At 43.3% G+C, this 19,994-nt stretch overlaps 1 protein-coding gene across 1 annotated transcript; it reads right to left on the bottom strand.

Moving 5' to 3' along the window:
- Positions 1-4,988: 4,988 nt before the first annotated feature.
- LOC310938329 (chondroitin sulfate proteoglycan 4-like) lies at positions 4,989-19,645 on the bottom strand (the record flags this gene model as incomplete). The annotated part of the gene is made up of 22 exons (XM_083902822.1): positions 4,989-6,092; positions 6,520-7,101; positions 7,220-7,372; positions 8,493-8,901; positions 8,983-9,154; positions 9,273-9,468; positions 9,561-9,736; positions 9,861-9,992; positions 10,089-10,287; positions 10,369-10,545; positions 10,638-10,820; positions 10,912-11,094; positions 11,279-11,410; positions 11,512-12,009; positions 12,088-12,180; positions 12,620-13,948; positions 14,091-14,199; positions 14,531-14,652; positions 14,740-15,147; positions 15,614-16,717; positions 17,388-17,551; positions 19,582-19,645. The coding sequence occupies 22 exons, from the start codon at positions 19,643-19,645 to the stop codon at positions 4,989-4,991; spliced, it is 7,689 nt and encodes a 2,562-aa protein (XP_083758948.1).
- Positions 19,646-19,994: the final 349 nt, after the last annotated feature.

The following is a 19,994-nucleotide window of genomic DNA, read 5'->3' as shown; positions in this document are numbered from 1 at the left end:
CTATTTCAGTCCTGCTAACATGTTTACGTATATTTTAAAAGTCCGGTTTTAGTTGGACTAACAAAATAATTCTGTTTTCTCACTAATATCTTGATGTAAATGTCTTGTGTGAGTCACACTGACATTGCTTCTCCCTTATTTGAGGATAACACACACACTAACAGCTCTCTGAGCAATGGAGTTTGTGTTTGTGAGCATGTGTTTCATGTGTGTTTATGGCTTGCCTGTTGACCTTATATGCGACTGTGACTGTTTGTGCACAGTGTATGTGTGTGTGTGTGTGTGTGTGTGTGTGTGTGTGTGTGTGTGTGTGTGTGTGTGTGTGTGTGTGTGTGTGTGTGTGTGTGTGTGTGTGTGTGTGTTCTGAGGGTTACAGACAACGATTGTTCTCTCTGGGTGTTATCTTTCGGAGCAGGAAGTGCACGTTGGGGTCGGGGGGGGATCCAGACACGCTCAGTCTGCACACATCTGTTCAAATACCAGAGACCCTCAAAGTCACACAGGAAATGTGTACGAGAGTGTGTGTGTGTGCGCGCGTGCGTGTGTGTGCCACAGAAGCCACTCTTTGTGAGCGCAATTTATAAAAAATGTTTGACCTTTTCCTGCATAAAACACTTTCCCACAATAAATAACAGAGGGGAAATCTGTCATGTACCTGCTGGACTTTTTACTCCATAAAGGGCACAGACGCTGTACAAACAAGTCTACGTTTTTCTTTCCCTGTGTACAGTAAACCTGATACTGAGGCTCAGACATACATGATACATCTGTACTATTGCTGATGTGTGACATTGCTATTAATATTACATATGTGCAGTAATCTTTCATAATGCATAGGACTTGGTGTGTCAGACATTTGTAGCTCAAAAAAACATTCAGTTCAGTTACTCCTCTATATATACAGAACATTTGCAATGGAAAATTCAAGTCTTTATATCTTCATGATAACAACTAGAAGAAGAAACACTTGATGAGACAAATTTTGATAGATAGATGTATTATTGCCTCAGTTATTTCTCCCCAATAAATGCAGCATATACTTTTTATTATATATAGCATTGGGATATATGATGGTTGGATGTCGTATATATATGACATACATACGTGTATATACTATATAAACAACAGGAAAAATGTTAACATGAACAGCATTTAAATCGTATAAGGTGTCTCCATTACATATTAAAATGAACATTACCCACATTAAAGCCATTGGAACCTGAAGTACTCATGAGAATTCATTTCATATTTTCTGTCTTCCACCAAATGATCAACTGCAACATCACCCAAATAACCTGAGATTCCATTTTGAAGTATTGGAATTAACAATTCCACACCATTTTTAGGTTTTGCAATCACTTTTTTTTTTGTTTGCAAACAGGCACTTATTGGACAATAGCAGCTGTCAATCACACGAGTCTTCAGTGGTGTCTAAAGTGGAACATAATTTACAAAACACACATCATGTACTGTTGAGAGAAAGCTGGAACTAGTATTCAAGCTCATTTCCCCACAGACTTCTATTAAAGCTGAGTGCTTTTTTTTGCTCCCTGACGGCTGTAAAATATGCTCTTACCCTGGCTGCCGTCATCCAACAAATCAGAAAACTACGTACGTATACTGTATATGGTGTGTGATAATGATACTGGCAGCTTCTGTCCTTTCCCTCTTTTTTGTCTGGGCGTGACTTCAATGGTCTGCACACCTGCTTCTCGTTAACCTGCTGCTCTCAGCCGCACACCTGACTTCAATTAAGACTGAGCAACCCTGGTACTTCAAGTGTTACTGAAGACTCAGTTGCAGTATTTTTCTAGTATCTGTTTGTCTCGTGACGTGGATAACCTGTGTTTTTCCATGTGCTTAAGGTCCACTACTCTAAATCAGTCTGGGGTTTTTTTTGGTCTTCATTTCTTTGATTGTTTGTTCTACTTTCTTTGAATCCACAACTGAATTAAAAACCTAAAGAAACACAGAAAACAACATGTTTATTGTTGCTATAATGGTAAAGCACACATTGAGCTTTTATTAGGTGTGACGCTGGTTGTCAAATTGGGAAAAGTCTGGCAACAGTAACTGGGTTTACCTTAGGTTTAAACACAGTCCAACCTTTGTACACGAATCAGGAAAAAACATTACTAAATACTATAGTTTCATAGCAAATAATGTTAAAAGAAGCAATGTTTGGTGAACTTTAACGCTCACATAGAGTGGTCTTGTTGCACATATATGTTAGTTATGGAGGTCTACTTACATACGTTACCTTGTTTTTATGGTCAAAAACCTCCTAGTTGCTGTGAATGAGCCGATAGAAATCTCTCCTTACTGACACTCTCCTCAGCCGTGGTGATTCAGACTGAAATCTCACACCCAGAAGACAGACTGTGTTGTGATTGGCCAGCCAGCGTAGAGCCTTCCCAACTGTCTTGTGATTGGCCAATACCCGGAAGTGACATAATTAGCACACCAGCTCTCAGAAGCACAGCTCCCCCCTCTGGAACGGTGGATGCACTGCTACTCATTATCAAAACATTGTTTTAACAATGTTTAAAGATAGCTTCGTCACGTCTCCCAACCGCAGTCCCTTTTATGAGTTTGACCCGGAGTCAGACCCAGAGTCAGAAGACACTGTCGCTTGTGAAACACCTCCACAACAGACGTTATTCTTCTTCTGCGGTTCAATGTACGCAACCGGATGTGCCCGGACTAGTGCCCGTAGAAATGCTTTTTACGTAACCAGAAGGGAGATCGCGCTGAGCCCGAGATTACAATAAAACACAGCATTCTCAGCAATGACTGAACTGTTTGTTTCAAAACTCCAGGGCTTCGTAAACGAGGTAATGACGCAGATACACACTAAAAAACAGCGTTAATTGGAACTTCCGGTCTAGGTCCGCTTTAAATAATTTCCACTTCCAATGCTACATGGCATCTTTTTGTCACCCCTTTTACAAAAACACAGACGCAGGAAAAGCCTCTCACATACACACTCACACACAAAACTGACTCATGAGTTTTTTTGCAATGGCTATAAAATGGTTTCTTCAAACACACCCTGTTGATTAAGAGTCAGTTACAGTGTCTGCGACGATGGGGAAATGAGGAGAAAGGGGTTAGAAGGAGGAGAAATGTGGCAAGTGTGCGGGAGGGAGGGAAATGACGGGAAAAAGGGGTAGACAGGAAGGGTTTGGGCAGAGAAGGAGAAGGATGCGAGGAGGACAGGGGGATGGAATGGAATGGAAATGGGCCCTGGAGGAAGAGAGAAATAAAAGAGTCACTAAATGTTCACATGTGTTGCCGCATGGCGTCAAAAATGAAACGGCAGCGTAGAGGAGAAGTGAGGAGATCAAAGCAGGAGGATACCGAGTATAAACGGGATGGTTACCCATGGCCGAACTGAAGATGAGGAGGAGAGAAGATGGGAGACAATACAATCTTGAGAAAGTGATGGAGAAAAATGACGTGGAAAAACAAAACGGCACTGGTCTTGATATTTAAAGCGTCTGAGAATGAGCATTCTGCCAGAACTTCCCTGTAAACAAAGAGCAGGTCCACAAATAGAAATAAAACAAAAGCATGAGTGAGTCCCTAAAGTAGGGGCCTGTCTCCTCCTCCTCCTCCGCCGCCCTTGTGCTGCCACGTTTATGGGACAATCTGTCTATTCTTAGGCAAGAAAAGCCCTTTTGAGTCAGACAGGAGCCAGAGAGAGACCATGCACTCACACACCCGGTAATAGCTTGTAAACAACACGGGAGGTGATTAAGAGAAAAATATGGGTTGAAAAGTTCCTTAATGAGTTGAAATTCATACATAATACTGTGATAAAGTGGTATGTTTTGTATATTTTAACTTTTGGAGGCATGGAACTCACATAATTATATTTTTTAATATTTTCTTGTGTTATTACAGCTCTATATATCACAACATCATCACTAATCGTGACCCTTGCATATATATCACTTACAAGATGTTTAAAAACAGCCGCCCAATACATGCGACAGACACTTTTGAAAAACCCCATCATCACTGGAAACTGGAGACACATAATGGTCTTTAAAGCCACTAAAAAAATGATTCTGAATGGAGGAGCGGATGCTGATTCAGCACAAGTGTGTGTGTGAAAGTACAGTATCATACTATTGAGTGCCAAACATGACATCTAGTGGACGTTCATCAGCTATTGCACCCTTTGCTGTGTGTCGTCAGCACTTAAGCTTTTTCCCTTAAGTAAAAGTAAAGAATATATGGCATGTGATAGACCCTGCTGTGAAAACACACCCTCTACACAGGTATTTAAGAAATATTTTTTATTAAAAAATACATTTTGCAAAGTGCATGGCAAACAGGAGCAGGAAACAAAAGGGTTAAGACTGACTAAGATGTTAAAGTCCATCCAAAAGTGAGATTTTTACTTTACTGTATGTTATTACAGCTTACTATGACTTAATTAAAAATCCATCAGAAGCAGTTTTGTGACAGGAAATGGAAAAGTGCAGCATTATGGGTAAAAAAGTAAGAAACAAATAGTTTGGTCTTCAAAGTTTACAGTAGGTCACAAAATACTATGGCTCACAACAAGTTAGCTTCTAGGCCCGAGATGACAGTTACATGACTACATTACATTAAGGTAAACATGAATCCAGCTACTTAACATCTAGAACCTAAGTCTATTTTTTGCACCTTTGTTCAGTTCCACATAAATAACAATATATAACCAGTGTTTTGAGGAGTACAGTACAGTACAATGTTTCATAAAGGAAATAATGATGGTTGTCTTCATGTCCCACTAACTGAAAAATACTATTAAAAGGATTTACAGCTGGGTAATTTATTCTGTATGAAATACTACTACAGTAACTGAAATAGTAGCAGGACTTCTCTGTCAGGGTGCAGATCAGATGACCACAAATGTCTCCGGGAGACTTGTCATGTTCCATTATCCACCAAACATACACCTCTAAGGCACAGTTTTCCTTGGCATCGCCCCTTTATCAAACCCAGTACTGGTTGTGTTTAAGAGTGGGGGACCTGGCTCTCACCGAGGTCTTGAAGCCTGCAGTAACAGCTGGTGGCACATGACTACAAATCACATTACTGGCACCAACTCGAATATTCCCATGGCCTCCTCTTGCATCAGCATCAATCGGTCCCCAGAAGGTCATTCCAGGGGCCAGACTCTGCCTCCTCCTCTTAGGACTTAGATGTATCTTCGGTGAGGAGGGACAGCTTGCAGGACCAAGCGGGGTCACCACCACAGATGGCATCGCCATGCTCCGCTCCGGCCGTCCCAGGTAGGGACTGTCCTCAGGGGGTAAAGGTACGGCAGCCAGCTCCTGGATGAGCCTCAGCCGGGCGTGTTTCTCCTTTCGGTGGCGAAACACGAGAATCAAAACCACAAGAATAATGATGAGGAGCAAACAGGCCAGCAAAGGCAGGATGATGAGGAGCGGGTCAGCGGCAGGACGAGGGACGACCTCGAAGTGAACCGGGTGGATGTCAGGATGCATCATCGGGCCATGTTTGTCTGGAGGAGAGTGGGGTTGTTGAGTGTGACCTCCAGCTCCCTCTGCAGGGCTCGCCAATCTCCCTCCGTGGCTTCCACCGCGCGTATGGTTCCCCCATCGGCTGTGAGGCCTCGACCTGTGCTGTGTCCTGTTGTGGTTTTTATGGGATAAAATGTGCGGGTGCAAACCCGCCTCAGTGCCGCCCTGTGTCGTGGATCCCCCACGTCCACTCACTCTCCCTCCTCTGGAGGTAGTCTTGTTATGTGTCGGCAAATGGGTCGTGGCGTGTTTGTGACTCGCGCCGTCTTCTTTACTCAAACCGCTTGCACCGTGACGCATCTGGTGATGGGGAAAGATGGTGAAATGAAGCTCACCCTTCGCTGGCTGCACGGTGCCAGCCTTCACTAGGAAGACGAACGAGTCATTGAGAGGTCTGGCAGGAGTGTGGCCTCGAGCCGTCGTGAGAGCCGATTTGTTGAGCTGGTTGTCACCGTCGCTGAGCGTCTCCTCAATGGCGACTCGTCCTTGCACCACATCTCTGAACGTGAACGACTTCAGGATTTCTGATGCTCGGTTTGGGTCATACGTCATCTGCATACATACACACACACAAAAATTTGAGTTTTAGAGTTAGGAAACACAATTATGTGGCATGTTTAATTGATCTGATATTGTTAGGTACTGAGTTATGAAGTGATAGATACATTGGGGCCACTGAGCATCTAGTCTGGTCAGGATGGGACCAGTCAAGTGACAAAATATATAATTTTTGTGGGGCAAATCAACTGTTAAATAGAGGTGTGTGATATTAGCTTAAAACAATAATCCTTTAATTTATCCCAATAATGATTTTGGTGACTATATTTCACAAAATGTCTAAATAAAAGTGGAATGAGGTATAGTTCACAATAACAAGATGAAAAACAAATTTCGAAATAAAAAGAAAACACATGGAATAACTCATTCTTAACTTGATATTAAGTGAAATGTGATTAAAATTCCAAAATAACAGCTCCACCTTGACTAGTTTTCCATGTTTTGGTGGAGTTAGAACCTCAAAGACCGGGTCAGCTCGGCTGATTCTCGCCAGCTCGGACGCGTCGATCATGGCTTTCCCCAGCTTCACGGCGATTCCGCTGGGTACGCGCACCGGCTCCCTCAGGTAGATCAACGGCCGCACCGTTACCTCCACCGTCTCTGCCGTTACGTTCCCGTAATCCACACCATGCGACGAGGCCGACACGGAGATTTGGAACATGTCCTCTGACTCGCTGAGCTCGGTCATGTGGTAGACCACGCGGCCAAACTGCAGGTCCTCGTGGCAGAAGGTTGCAACCTCCTGATCGTTTATAGCGATGCGCCCGTGGCGAGGGTGCGTGGTGACGGTGTAGGTAATGTTGGCCTGGCTGCGACCGTTGGTCTGGGCTGCCAGCTGGGTGGTCGCAAGGACCACGGCTGTCCTGCCTTGAACCAGTGACAGGCCGGTGTTGTTCACGATGGAGACTGATGGCTTAATCACCTCCAAACTGAAGAGTTTGTAGAGGGGGCGGTGATGGCCGTCAGTGACATTGAAGTAGAAAACACCTGTGGAGGCCTCACCCTGAGGGTTGGAAATCCATGAAACAAAAGATTACAACACTTTGAAGAAAGACAAAGCAGTGCAGATTAATAACACAATATAGACAAGAATCTCAGAGTCAATCTTCTGCAAAGTTCACCTGCTGTATAAAATGCAGCCGACCATGGTTGACGTCATACTGGGTGAAGGACGTCACAGGCTCAGGTCTTTCGCCCAGCGTCAGGTAACCATTGTTGGGTTTACTGATAACAAGGTAGTGCAGCTCCTCCGGAGGCGTGTCATGATCCTCAACCTTAAAATAATAAGTAGATTATTTCAATGTTATCACTGATATTCAAACTGTCAAGTCATGTTACGTGCAGGTACATAAGATACGTAAGATACATAAAATACGTAAGTACATAGCTAGTACAAATACAAAATCAAAAGTCGACATGCAGTCAGAATCCATTAGGATTAAATGCAAGATTGAAAATCAATGGAAAGAGAAAACTTAACATAGGATAGGAGACTATTCCAGAGTTTAGTTATTGTTTATTAAATCAAATGTCTCTAACTAATGTGTGCAAGAAATATTATTTTGTTTGTTTATTTGGTTTTGTTATAATTAAGTTTTAAAAGTTGTTCGGCAGTTTGATGGGATAAACACTGCTTGACCACGCCCGCCTCTTCACTGACAGTCAGGTCTGATAATTTTGCTTGGCATGAATCTTAAGGCCACATTATACTTCTCCGACTGCGTATGCGTTATCCGTCTGCGTCACCACGGAGACGCCTCGAGCATTTATACTTCTGCGTCGTGGTGACGGACACTCGCTGCAATTTCCCGCCCGATCAGTAGGGGTCGCTGCGCAAGGTTGTTGTGCTTCTGGCTACAGTGAGCAATGGCGTCCGAGAAAGAAAGAGAGAGAAAGACTGTTGTTGTTGAAAAAGTGGCCGTTTCTCATTTTCTGTGTCACGGAACGCAGTTTTAAGATAATTTGAGGCGAGAAATTGGCCATTTAGAGTCTAAACATGTGCTGTGTGTGTATAGATATGACGTATTTATAGTTCGGCAGCGGCGTTATCGGCGGGGATCAGCTCCGCCTCTGTCAGGACGCCCGGAGCGCACTGAGAGCCGGCACAGAGCAGCTTAGCGCGGCCTGTCCTGAGGACCAATCGCAGCTCTTGCCGTCTCCGTAGTCCCTTGACGGAGTGACGGACACTTAAAAAATATTCCGTGCACCCGGAGACGACGCAGAGGCTCTTCGACAGGTTCTGCGTCGACGCAGAGGACTCTGCGTAGCTACGCAGAGCACTTTACGCAGGAGTATAAATTGGGCTTTACACAGCTTACAAATAAATTCACACCCTATCAACCACAAAAATCATCCAAAGATAAGGACTGTGGCTGGAAAATTGCACATAAGCACCTCCAAATAGTCCGGTCCAAGTACGACTCTCTCTCCAATCACCACCTTCATACTCGGGGATCTGCTCCTGATAAGTGGCGGCTGATCATTGACTGGAGTCACGGTAATGTTGAAGGTCTCCGTCACCGCCAGGCCATCTTTGATTTGGGGCTGAGAAACTGTGTCTGATGAAGCAAAGGAGGACGACGAGGCTGAATAGAGAGGGGAGAAGGAGTAAGGGGCGGAGGAGGAGGAATGAGAGGAAGAAGCAGACAAGGACGATAAGGAGGAGGAAGAGGAAGAGGAAGAGCGATCCAAGGGAGCCACCCAAGCCTGGAACGTGAAGCTGTCGCTCGTCGTCTCAGAGTCGTCGTGGACGTAGGTGACACCGAACTTATTCAGGGTGATCTGTGTGAAATCTGGTGTGTCTCTGGTGGAGGATTAAAACTTTTATCAGACAGACAGATAGATTAGTATATTGGGGACACAAAGAAAAGAGCCCAGTCTCTACCTGGTAATATTATATCCACGTATGGACAGAGCTCCGTGTTTTGGCAGAGAAACGACACGGTACAGGATGTGAGTGTCTTTCCGTCGAGGCTCTGGGACTTTCCCCAGGAGATTGGAAGCATCGAGTTTGGACCTGTCAATCGTAACCCTGCCCCCCTCAGCCACCACAGCACCTGGACGACAGAAACAATCTGTTATTTACTCAGTTTTCAGGTTTTTAGAAGAATAAAATGTATTTTTGTTTAATAACACTGGGATAGTGGAGGAATTTTAGAAAGGGTTGAACAGCACCTGCATTGTTCAGTAGCCTGGTGTTGTGTTGATGGCTGTCGTGATGCTTGTTAGCCAGGAAGGAGATTAAGATGCTGAAGGTGTGTGGAGGGAGGAAAGCAGGAGGAGAGGACACGGTGAAAGAGAAGGAATCTACAGCCGACCATCCCACTGTCTCTGGCTTGTTCTGTTCATACAGGATAACGCCATCATTCACCTAAAAAGCAGTGATGTGAGGAATAAAAAACAAAGATAGAGCAGTGTCTCATTTGGTGGCATATCAATACTTCAACATTATAATCCTCCCACCATGCTTTGCGTGAATGTGGTAATGTTTTGCGTTGAGTTGTCGGGCATGCGTCGGAGCAGGCGGCCGAGTTTAGGAGGAGCGGTCACGGCAAACACCACAGTGTGGTTCCTTGTGTTATCGCTGTCGCCATTGGTCACCACCTGAAGCTCCTGCTCGGAGATCGGTGTCACAGAGCCTTTGAAGGCAAGACAGACACGGATTGAACAGTTTGGAAAATTGAAAATTTCTTAACTTCTCCATCATGCATCATGAGCAAAGTGAAGGGAGGTGTTTTATTGTATCTGTGTGAGCAGTTGTACCTGGGTAGACCTCCATGGGATGGTTTCTCTGCAGAGTGAGGACGAGAGATCGTGCAGTGGTGCTAAAGATCTGCCGAGGGGCAAAGTTGACACCATCATTTACCTGGAAGTGAAAGCCTCCAGTCAACGCACCTATACAAGAAAAGAGCCAGTGGTAGACGTAGAAGTTATTTCAGCCAGGGGTAAAAAACAAGTTATACGATGATAATAAGCACTATGTGTGCTCACCACTGTGCACAAACACCAGTTGTCCAGTTTGTATGTGACTCTGGGTGAAGTTCAGGATGTGCCTGGAGGGGGCGCTCTTCAGAGCCAGGTGACCGTTGCTGGGTGGTGTGACCACAAACTCCAGCCCTTCAGAAGGAGTGTCAGAGTCCTCTGCACTGAGATCTTCTGAGGTGATTTCAGTCACCGAACCCACCCACACCTGAGGAAAATGAACAGTGACAACAATAGATGGATAATTTAGTTAATATACCATTGTTCAAGACAGCGTCTGAGTTACTACCTTCAGACCCCGGTTGTTTGTAATAACAGGAGTCTCGTCATTGACCGGTGTGATGCTGATGTGAACCGTGCAGGGCAAACTGTGTTTGCTGATTTCTGTCTGATTGGCAACAATAGTGAAGTTGTCTCCCTGTGTGTCGCTGCCGTCATGGATATAGGAGATGTACTCACGTTCCACCTAGGAACAAAAGATGGATGAAGAAGATTCATGTCCAAGAATGGATCCATACATTATACAGACATATACAGTTAAATACTGCTCAGTCAAACCTCAGTGTGTGTAAAAGCGGTGATGGGCATCCCCGGTATCCGGTTATGCTCCAGGTGTCCATGTCGTGGCGGAACGAGGACTTGATACAGGAAGTTCATGCCTGAGAAGTGGTGATTGGCGACCTTGATGATATCACTGGTGAGTGGCAGGGATGAGCCCTCATCAAGCATCAAATCAGACACCTTCAAAATCAAACAAAAGGTAAGAGATTCACTCAATGTCCATGCAGCTGTCATCTTTTAAGAGGTTCATCTAACATAAGACATGCTGTACCTGTAGAGGGAGCAGGATGGGAATAATATCGATCTCCAGCACAATAGGTCCAACCTTTGTGACTCCATTGGTTGCCTCCAACAGAACAGAGTCATTGGTGCTTCCTGTGGCCTGTTGATAATAAACAATCAATCCCTGGTTCACGTCATTCTGTGTGAAGGTCATCTGCTGCTCTCGAATGCCCTGCAGGAAGGAACAGGGACAAAAAACATGTCAAATGCTGCAATTGTGTAAATCCTTTGACCCTAAAAGTGTTCCATTGTCTTAGTTGTTTTTGCTTGAATAGATGAAAGTGAAGTAAAATTTTAAAGTAAAAGCAACTTTTGGGGGGTTTGACAAGGCTAAACTCTCATTACGTTGGCTGCACCTGAGAGAACTGCTGTTCTCTTTGGACAATCTGGTGCTTGTTGAAGGAGGACGATCTCTGAAGAAATCCAAAGCCAGGAGAACTTTGTACAGTGAAAATGATCTCAGATGGTTGGCTATCCTCATGGACAACCTGAAAAACAAAAATGGGAATTGTGGCAACTGCTGTAGAACTCCAAAGAAGAAGAAGCTATTGAATAGTTGATGACAACAAAATATTGGTAATTGACTCGCCTCTAAATGTTCCCTGCTGATGGAAACATTCTGTCCCTCTGCCACCACAACTGGACTGTTACTTATGACCGTTGGCTCCCTCTGATGACTCTCCAGGTAGATCTTTACTGGCACTCCGACGTCCACCTGGACCTCCCTCCTCCCTCTGTCCACTCGCCTCTCTGTGCTCTTTTCCCCTGCTCGTGCTGTCACATTGAACCAATCTGACAACTCCTGGCTGCCATCATGGCGATATGCCAAACGGCCTTCCACCAGGTCCCGCTGGGTGAAGCTTTTAATTGCATCTGCTACGTTTACAACGTCACAGTCGCCGTCATTGAAGCAGAGGAAACCGTGTTTAGGCGGACGGAAGACCTCGAACGCCACTTCCTCCGGGTCTCGGATGTCTAGGTTGCTGAAGACGCTGAGGTTAGCAGAGGTCAAGGTTGTGACGCCACCTTGCTGTAACAAGAGGCCGGTGTTGTTCTCCACTTGCAGGTAAGGATCCTGGGCCATCACCTTTGTTACAGATACAGATGTTAATTTTAATAAATGAATGAACCCATATTACTTGTGAAGTGAAGACATTATAATTACCTCCAGCAGAGTGGACACATAATGTTTCCCATCCGACACAAAAAGCACAAAACGCCCGAAGCTCACTCCTCTGTGGACAAATAACACATTTTTCTGCAGAAGAGAGGAGATGAGATGATGAATCAAGAGGTATATGGTGGTTTAGCACACAACTAAACCCAAGAGGCTTTACTTGTATCCACATGTAAAGTCAGCAAGTTTGAAAACCTATTTCTGAATTGTTGAGACAGGGTCAATAACTAGGTTTCTGTTAAATGTTTTATGTAAATTTCATACATGAGTTTGTATGCAAAGATCAAAACTCATCAAGCCATCCTTTCACTTAATCTGTCTATGTGCTTTTGGAATTTTCTTTTTCCATTGAGGATTTTTTCACGCACAAATCAAAAAATGCACACAAAAACAGGCTAATGTAAATCCACCTACTGAAATCATGAAATAAAACTGGAAATCTGCACTTTGAATAGTGACACTAAGTCTCCTACCACGAGTATAACAAAGTCCATTCACATCATGCTTAAATCATGCTAACCTGCTCAAGGTCCCGCTGTGTAAACTCATACAGTTTGTGATTGGGATTACTGGCCAGCACCAGGTCTCCCATGGGAATCCCCCGTCGCGTGTACACCAACCAGCTGTCCTCAAATTCGGAATCGTCGTCCCTGTAGCAAATGTCCTTCAGCGTCACGAGTCTCTGGCTATCGCGGGCCACGTGGAAAACTTTATCAACAACCCTGGCAGGTCTCTGATCATTGACGAGCTGCACTGAGATGTTAAAGGTGTGTTCTGCTGTGATTCTCTCCTCCTTCTTGCTGGCGTGTTTATGTGGTTTGTGTACCATGATTTGAAAGGTAAAAGAATCCTGCTTTGTTTCGCTGTCGTCGTGAACGTACATGATCCTCTCCTCTGTAATATCCCGGTTTGTGAAGAGTACGACATTGTCGTTAATGGAGGATGAGTTGGAGAGGTTGATCTTCGTTATCTGTCCATGCATGGGGCTCTTTGTGATGGTGTACTTGACTTCCCGGTTACTTGCAGTGTTCGTGAAGAGGATGTCTTTGGTTATGACTTTACTCCCTCCTTCTGGTATCGTAAGGCCTTCGTTTACAACGGCAATGGCCGTCGACTCATTTTTGATGTTGATTCTGAAGTCGTAACTCGTCGAGCTGGCGTGTGTTGAAATGACCCGAAAGCGTAATGTGTCTCTTGTGTCATCGATTAGCCTGTTGTACAGCGCATACTTCACCATACCGTCTGTGATATTTTTCTGGCTAAAGGTTGAATTCTTGAGAAGAACTTTATTTTCGAGGAGTAGTCGACCTTTCTTTGGTACAGTGAGAAGTACGAAGTGGAGGTTGCTCTCATTGAGCCTGACACCCTTTGAAACAACATGGAGGTTCTCAGGAGTCACAATGGCCAACTGAACACCATTGACCTCCATCTTGCTTCGTGTGACCTTGAAGTAGATCCAGCGAACCAGAATGGGGAAAACGACCTCCTCGGTAGCGTTGGAATTAATGCTGATTCTGCATTTGAACTGATCAGTGATGTTGCTCTGGGTCTGAAGGCCATGGTAAGTGCTCAGGTATCTGATCCTTTCTTTTTCGAGAAGTTTCTGAGAAAACGAAGTTGTCACCTTCCACTCGCCACTTGAGTGTAACCGCTGGAGCTCGCCGTATTGCGGGGACTCTGTCATGTCATATCGAATTTCCACTGCTTGCCCAGACACATTTACTTCTACTGCAAGATGGATGGTAGTAATGATAGACGCCTCGCCTTGGTTCACCTCCAATCCCGTGTTGTTCACCAGTTTGTGTTGAAGTGGCACTGCCATGATCCGCAAAATGACTGTGTTGCTTGACTGAAGAAATCAGAGGGAAAAAGTAAAGAGATCATATGAGGAAATAATGGAGGGAAATGCTGATATCGACTACTATAAATGGGCAATGGATATCTTTCTGGGATACCAAGCATTTACCATTTTTTGGAAGTAGTACACTTACCTTCTGCCCGTCACTGACCCGGAGTGGCAATCGAGCTGTGGAGACACCACTGTGGACAAAGCTGATCTTACCATCCTCCAGGTCATGTAGGGAGAACAGGTTAATGGCTCTAAAGGAAAAATGTAACCATGTTAACTTACTGTTTGCAAGTCTTGTGTGTGAGGGTCTCACTAATGTATATGATATCAAAGGCAAATTATGTTCCAGATCATTTTCAAAAAGCTGTCAACTCTCGTATGGCCCACCAGCTTTCATTTCAGAAATTGAGTGTAGATGAATATTACATTTAAACAGCTTTAATAAGTCACTGTTATGTCAAAACCTCTTTGAGCAAAGTGTGTTTTCTGCCCCTGTTATTGTCACTCATCCAGTAGACTTGCATGATTGGTTGTAAGAAGATTTGTGAGGCATTGCAAAGCCTCACAAGCCACAGCACCAACCTATTTGGGTAATCCTCATGCTCAAGGTGTCCGGCCTCAGCGTGGAGGTCTCCAAGGGAGCTGAACACCAGCTCTGCATGACTGCTGTCAGGATCCATCACTCTCAACATATCTGCTGTCAGCTGTGGAAATTAAAAATGTACATAGTTGTATTTCCTCATGCTTCACTAATACAAATTATTCACATCATCCTCTTCTGCTGTGCTGACCTGTCGCTTGGACTTCTCCAACAGAGTAAAAAGATTGCCCTCTGGGAGGCTGAGCACAGGTGCATCATTTACAGGGCTGATGATTATATCAAACCGGTGCAGACGTTTGCCCCTCTGAAGCGCAGGAGTGTGCTTCTTAGTAGAGAATACTGAAAACATGAAGAAGTCAATCTGGTCCTCTGATCCACTGTGTACATACATAACCCGGCCCTGCCATAGGTCAAGCATACTGAAAGTCCTGTTCTTCTCTTCTGTTCCTAATGTGATTGTTCTCTCTTGCGCCTCATCCAGGATTCCATCAGGGTCTGGACTGAGGTCCAGCCGGAGCTGGCCATGAACAGGCGGTTCCTCAATGAGGAACTTAAACTGGGAAGGATGGATGCCTAATTTACGGAAATCCAGATTAACCTGAAGAGAAATGCAAATAGGAACAGAGTATTTTTTACATTTATAAATAACAAAGCTGTCAAAAAACTTAAATACCACATAATGCTTGAAAGATTTGAAAGTGATGCATTTTGTGTTTTTCCCATTCCATTCCTGTTTTCACCTGGAAGTGACAGCCAATCGACTGTTGTGTGTCTAGACACACAGGGTTGAGTGTTTCTCAATCCTGGTCCAGCTTCAGCCCACCTGATTCAAATAGTCAACTCATCGAGCTCTGCAAAAAGCCTGGTAATGACCCATTTATTTGAATCAGGTGTGTGAGCAAGGAAACCTCTAAAACATGCAGGAACAGAGAGCGCCAAACAGTCAGATGGTCCAGAAGGGTTATTTTGTTATCCCTCAGAACTTATGACAATAAAAACTAAAATAACAGTAGAGAACTGAAGTGAAACAAGCTGTAATGCTTGGTGGAGCTAACAAGTCTTACCTTGATGTGTTTGGGCTCCAGTGGCGCCCGGCCTCCCTCTTCTACCTCTAGCTTTCTCAGAAACAAAAAGTTAGGGTTCCTCTTGTTATTGGTAGTTGTGTTTGGGGTTGCAATATGAAACTCTGGACTAACTGTTGAGCTGTTGGTGGTCACCACCACGATGGCTTGTCCCACCCGACAGCCCACAGTGATGTCCTTGGTGACAACAGCATGAGGGAGGCCTGTTCTTTGATTGTTCACCCTAATTTTTCGAAGGCAGCCTTTAAAGGAGCCTCCTCCTTCTGACGAGGCAGAAAGCAAACCAACTCGTGCTGCCTCTCCACATACTTCTTCGTTGGGTCTTCCTAGAAAAAGAGGCCCTTGGATTTGGATGATTTGTAGCTCCAGACTTAGATTGGTCTTGATTAACTCCTTGTCTACCTTCATCTGGATGATGTGGGGTAGCAGGTGAAGCTTGATAGAGTACCAGGTGTGATTGCTGAAGACATTCGTTAGGGAACGGAGCTCAACTTTACTTCCCTCTCCATGTCCAAGTGTTGCCACCAGGTGACCTTCTATAATCTCTATGGCAACAAACTCTCCCTGGTTGCCAGAGCTGTACAGGACCATACCATTATTTTGTCTTGCAGATGGGTGAAGTTCACATTCAAACACTCCTTCCTGTGGTACCTCCCATGGTGGGAGTGACATGAAGGCTTTGGAGCTGAAAAAACTAATTGGCTCTTCTTCTGTGGCAGAAAACTGCATATCACACCCTAAAGACACCTCATGGACACTCTTGTACCCCGAATACCTTCTCAAGCTGGATAGTAGGTTGTGTTCATTGAACACCACTTCATCCACACAGCCTCTAAAGCCAGTGGAGGTGTTGAGTAGATAGGTGTAGTTCAGACCAACCTCTCCACCGACAAAAAGTCCAACCTCCACACGGAGTTCCAGATCTGGTCCTGGCATATGGAGAGTGGTGACAGAGTTTTGGTCGACAGTCATGGTGACATTTTGTTGGTCATGGATCAGCTCCATAGAGTGCCATCCCAGGTCACTAAGGTTAATGCCCTTTTGTGAGCATAGTAAATGCTCACCTGAGCCGAGGTCCAAACGTACCTAAGTGATAAAACAGGAAAGAGTGGTGATACAAATGTAATAACCAAGACTCATGAAATGAAAGTCTCAGATTTTTCCGTTTTTAAGCCCAAAGACAAGTTGACATTACATGTTGATTAGATCTTCTAAGCTAAATTGAGTGATTGTGTATGAATTGTGTATTGATGCATATTTAAGAATCATTCTACAAAGAAAATATAACCAAATTCTTTCCGTAGCTGATTTACTTTGTTACTCGAGATTTCATTAAACTGTTGCGGTCTTCACTTAACTTGGTCATGATGGAACTTGTTCTGAAATGAAGTCAATGCCATAGGGTTTTTCTTTTTCTCTGCGTGAGCAATCTGACACCAGGGTGTTGAGTCTTCTCTCCTCAGGATAGTAAATGCCAACATATATGAGCTAAAATGTCCCAAGGGACAAATATTTCCTCACATTAGGAAAGTGCCAGGCATCTTTTATTAGTGAGTCTCTATAAAGTTAACACTTGACTGAACAGGTTATTTCTAAAAATCCAAGCAGTGTTTGCCTTTACAAAACATGAAATGATATATATCCCCTCATATTTGTGGCCTTTAAAATAATAATTTAGCACATTTCTCTTGCTTCCATCCACAAATAGATTTGAATAGATAGGTTAAATACTGCTCCAGCATGTCCCATAGCCAACCTGCAGATGCCCAGAGATCAGCTCCAGCAACAAGAAGTCTCTATGTCCTGCTGCCAGGAACAGCAACCCGGCCTGACTGGAGGTTCTAAATCGGACGTGGAGCAAGTTCTGAAATGATGATTCCACTGTCCGCAGGTGGATGTAGCCATCACCATAGAAAGACGCTACAACAATAACAAAAGAGACAAAGATGATAAGTTGAGGCCAAAGTGTGACCAGGTCAAACACAAGTGGGTTAGGGTTAGGGTTAGAAGTGGAAAGACGTTTTACTTTATATGTTTGTGTTACTTCAATTTTGATATGAGATATTAACGTGCTGGAATTAATTGGTTTAAGTGGCACCTTTAAAGGAAAATAAAGGCTGTAGTTTATGTAATTCTGAGGTGGAAATATTGTGTTGTTGCCAGAGCAAATGCATTAATCTGTTCTGACTATTTTGTCAATATGGTAATGACTGTGCACTTTACACCTGCTGACTGAATTCAATTAATGGCAGTAAATGTATTCTAGACGAGGTCATTCTGAACTGGCTTAATGCTAATTAGACTTAACAGTTTGACCCAGATGTCAATTTCTTTGTTGTACAAACATGGAAGCTAGAGAAAGCACACATATAAATTGACTGTGTAATATAAATACAAATATATTCAAATATAAATTAAAAGATGTAGAGTTTACCTTTATTGTCAAATTAAATATCATACAGCTATTGTTTCCTCAAACTTGGAGGCTAAATTACCTCAACATATTTAGGCTAAATGCTACTAGCATGCACACAGTGTCTTGCTAACCATGGTGTTGCACGCTATTATTTGCAAATTTGCTACTAAACAGTTAGAGGATAATCAAATACTTAGGGTAACAATAATGTTTCTCCCATATTTAACTTAAATTCAATCATTCATTTATTATTTAGACATATGTATACTATTAGTCATAATTTTTGTCTATATAATTAATTACAGTGTACTTACCCTGGCATTTAGTGGTGAAGCCATTTACCCTGCTCTAACGACTGTGAATAACAAAGTAAAACGGTCTTTGTTCTGATCGATGTGACCTACAAAACAGTATTGGAGCACTTTGTCAAAATGGCTGTCCATTAATGGAAACCGTAACACCGTGAAAACTAGAGGTCCATAGATTGTGTGTTTGTGTGTGTGCGTGCGTGTGTTTACAGAAGGATGAGTCAAATGCAAAGAATATAAAAACCTGTATTTACCTTTAACTAATTTATAACAAACAAAATGGTTGACACTTACATTTTATGTTGTGCTGTGTTATTAAATATGGTTCCTAACTGTTCATATATACATCTAATATTTGCATTTTTTTTTTTTTTACTGTTCTTTTTGATTTGTCAAAACAGTCATTATACTCTTCCAAACTCTGTAAAAACTCCAAGTAACTCTTAAAAGCTTTATCATCAAGGTCAAAGATATAATTTGGACCTAAAAGAGAATCACCCAGTCATCAGGTTGACCCAGCATGCCAAGCTGCATAAACCCTATGTAAGCCTGTTGTCTTGTTTATGTCTGCACATGTACGTCTAATCTGTCTCTATATTACCAGTGAACACTGGATTATTATTAATCCCCCTGCACTCACTGCCTTTTATGTGCTGCTCCCATGAGCAGGTGTAAGGATTATAAAGAGACATGTGAAGCAGCTATGTGAGGTGTTTCTTACAGACCATTCAGAACTCTTGACCTGAACATGTGGCAGCGTTTGTCAAATGTGTTGATATTCAATGGTAGGTGGATGCTGAGTATGAGAGAGTAACTCTGGCACCTTTATTAAAAAACTAAGTTAAGTATTTAATGAATGCTGTTCAGACATAAACCATCACAAGAATTAAAAATATAGATATTTTTATGATGATGACGACAGTTAGAAAATGGAGTTACGGTTCTTCTGTATAATATATATAACTCAAAGCCTCCTATTGTTCAATATTTAGTGCCATAGTTTAATACGTAAACTGAACTAAATTAAAATAAATTGCACAAACAACAATGATTATCTTATTTCCTGTATAACATCATTTGAAGGGGACAGCTTATGATATTTAATATTACGTTTGCAGTGTGTTACAGTACTGCAACCATTTGTCACACATCCAAAGTTTGCAGCATGTAGTTGTCTGTTTTAACTTTTACATACATATAAATAGATTTAGATTTACCCTCCTTACCTGCATTAACGTGTTCTGTGGAAATCAGCAGGAACAGAAAAAGCTCAGCCACCAAACGTCCCATTGTGATTTAGGCCTTTATGTTGTAGCTTACATTCAGTTGGGAGCAACATCTGGCTGCTTGACTTTGCTGTATCCACTGTTTTTCCTACACAACTGCTGCATGTCTGCATGTCCTTCTCCACACCACTGTCTGCTTTGCTTTGCTGGCTTTGGATTTCAAAAGAAATGTACCTGGGAACAGTGAGGTGGAGCTTCTGATCCCCCCCCCCCCCCTTTCCTCCACTCTTCAATGTGCATACCAAACATGAACACATGAGGGAGCTGTCACCACAAATACTGTGAGTGTATATGTGCGTATCAAGGCTTTATACTGTTCATGATACAGAACTATCCATAAAGTTCCATAAAGT

This window comes from Microchirus variegatus (assembly GCF_963457635.1).
Source record: "Microchirus variegatus genome assembly, chromosome: 16".
Lineage (NCBI taxonomy): Eukaryota > Metazoa > Chordata > Actinopteri > Pleuronectiformes > Soleidae > Microchirus > Microchirus variegatus.
This window is presented reverse-complemented; position numbering and strand designations above follow the sequence as displayed.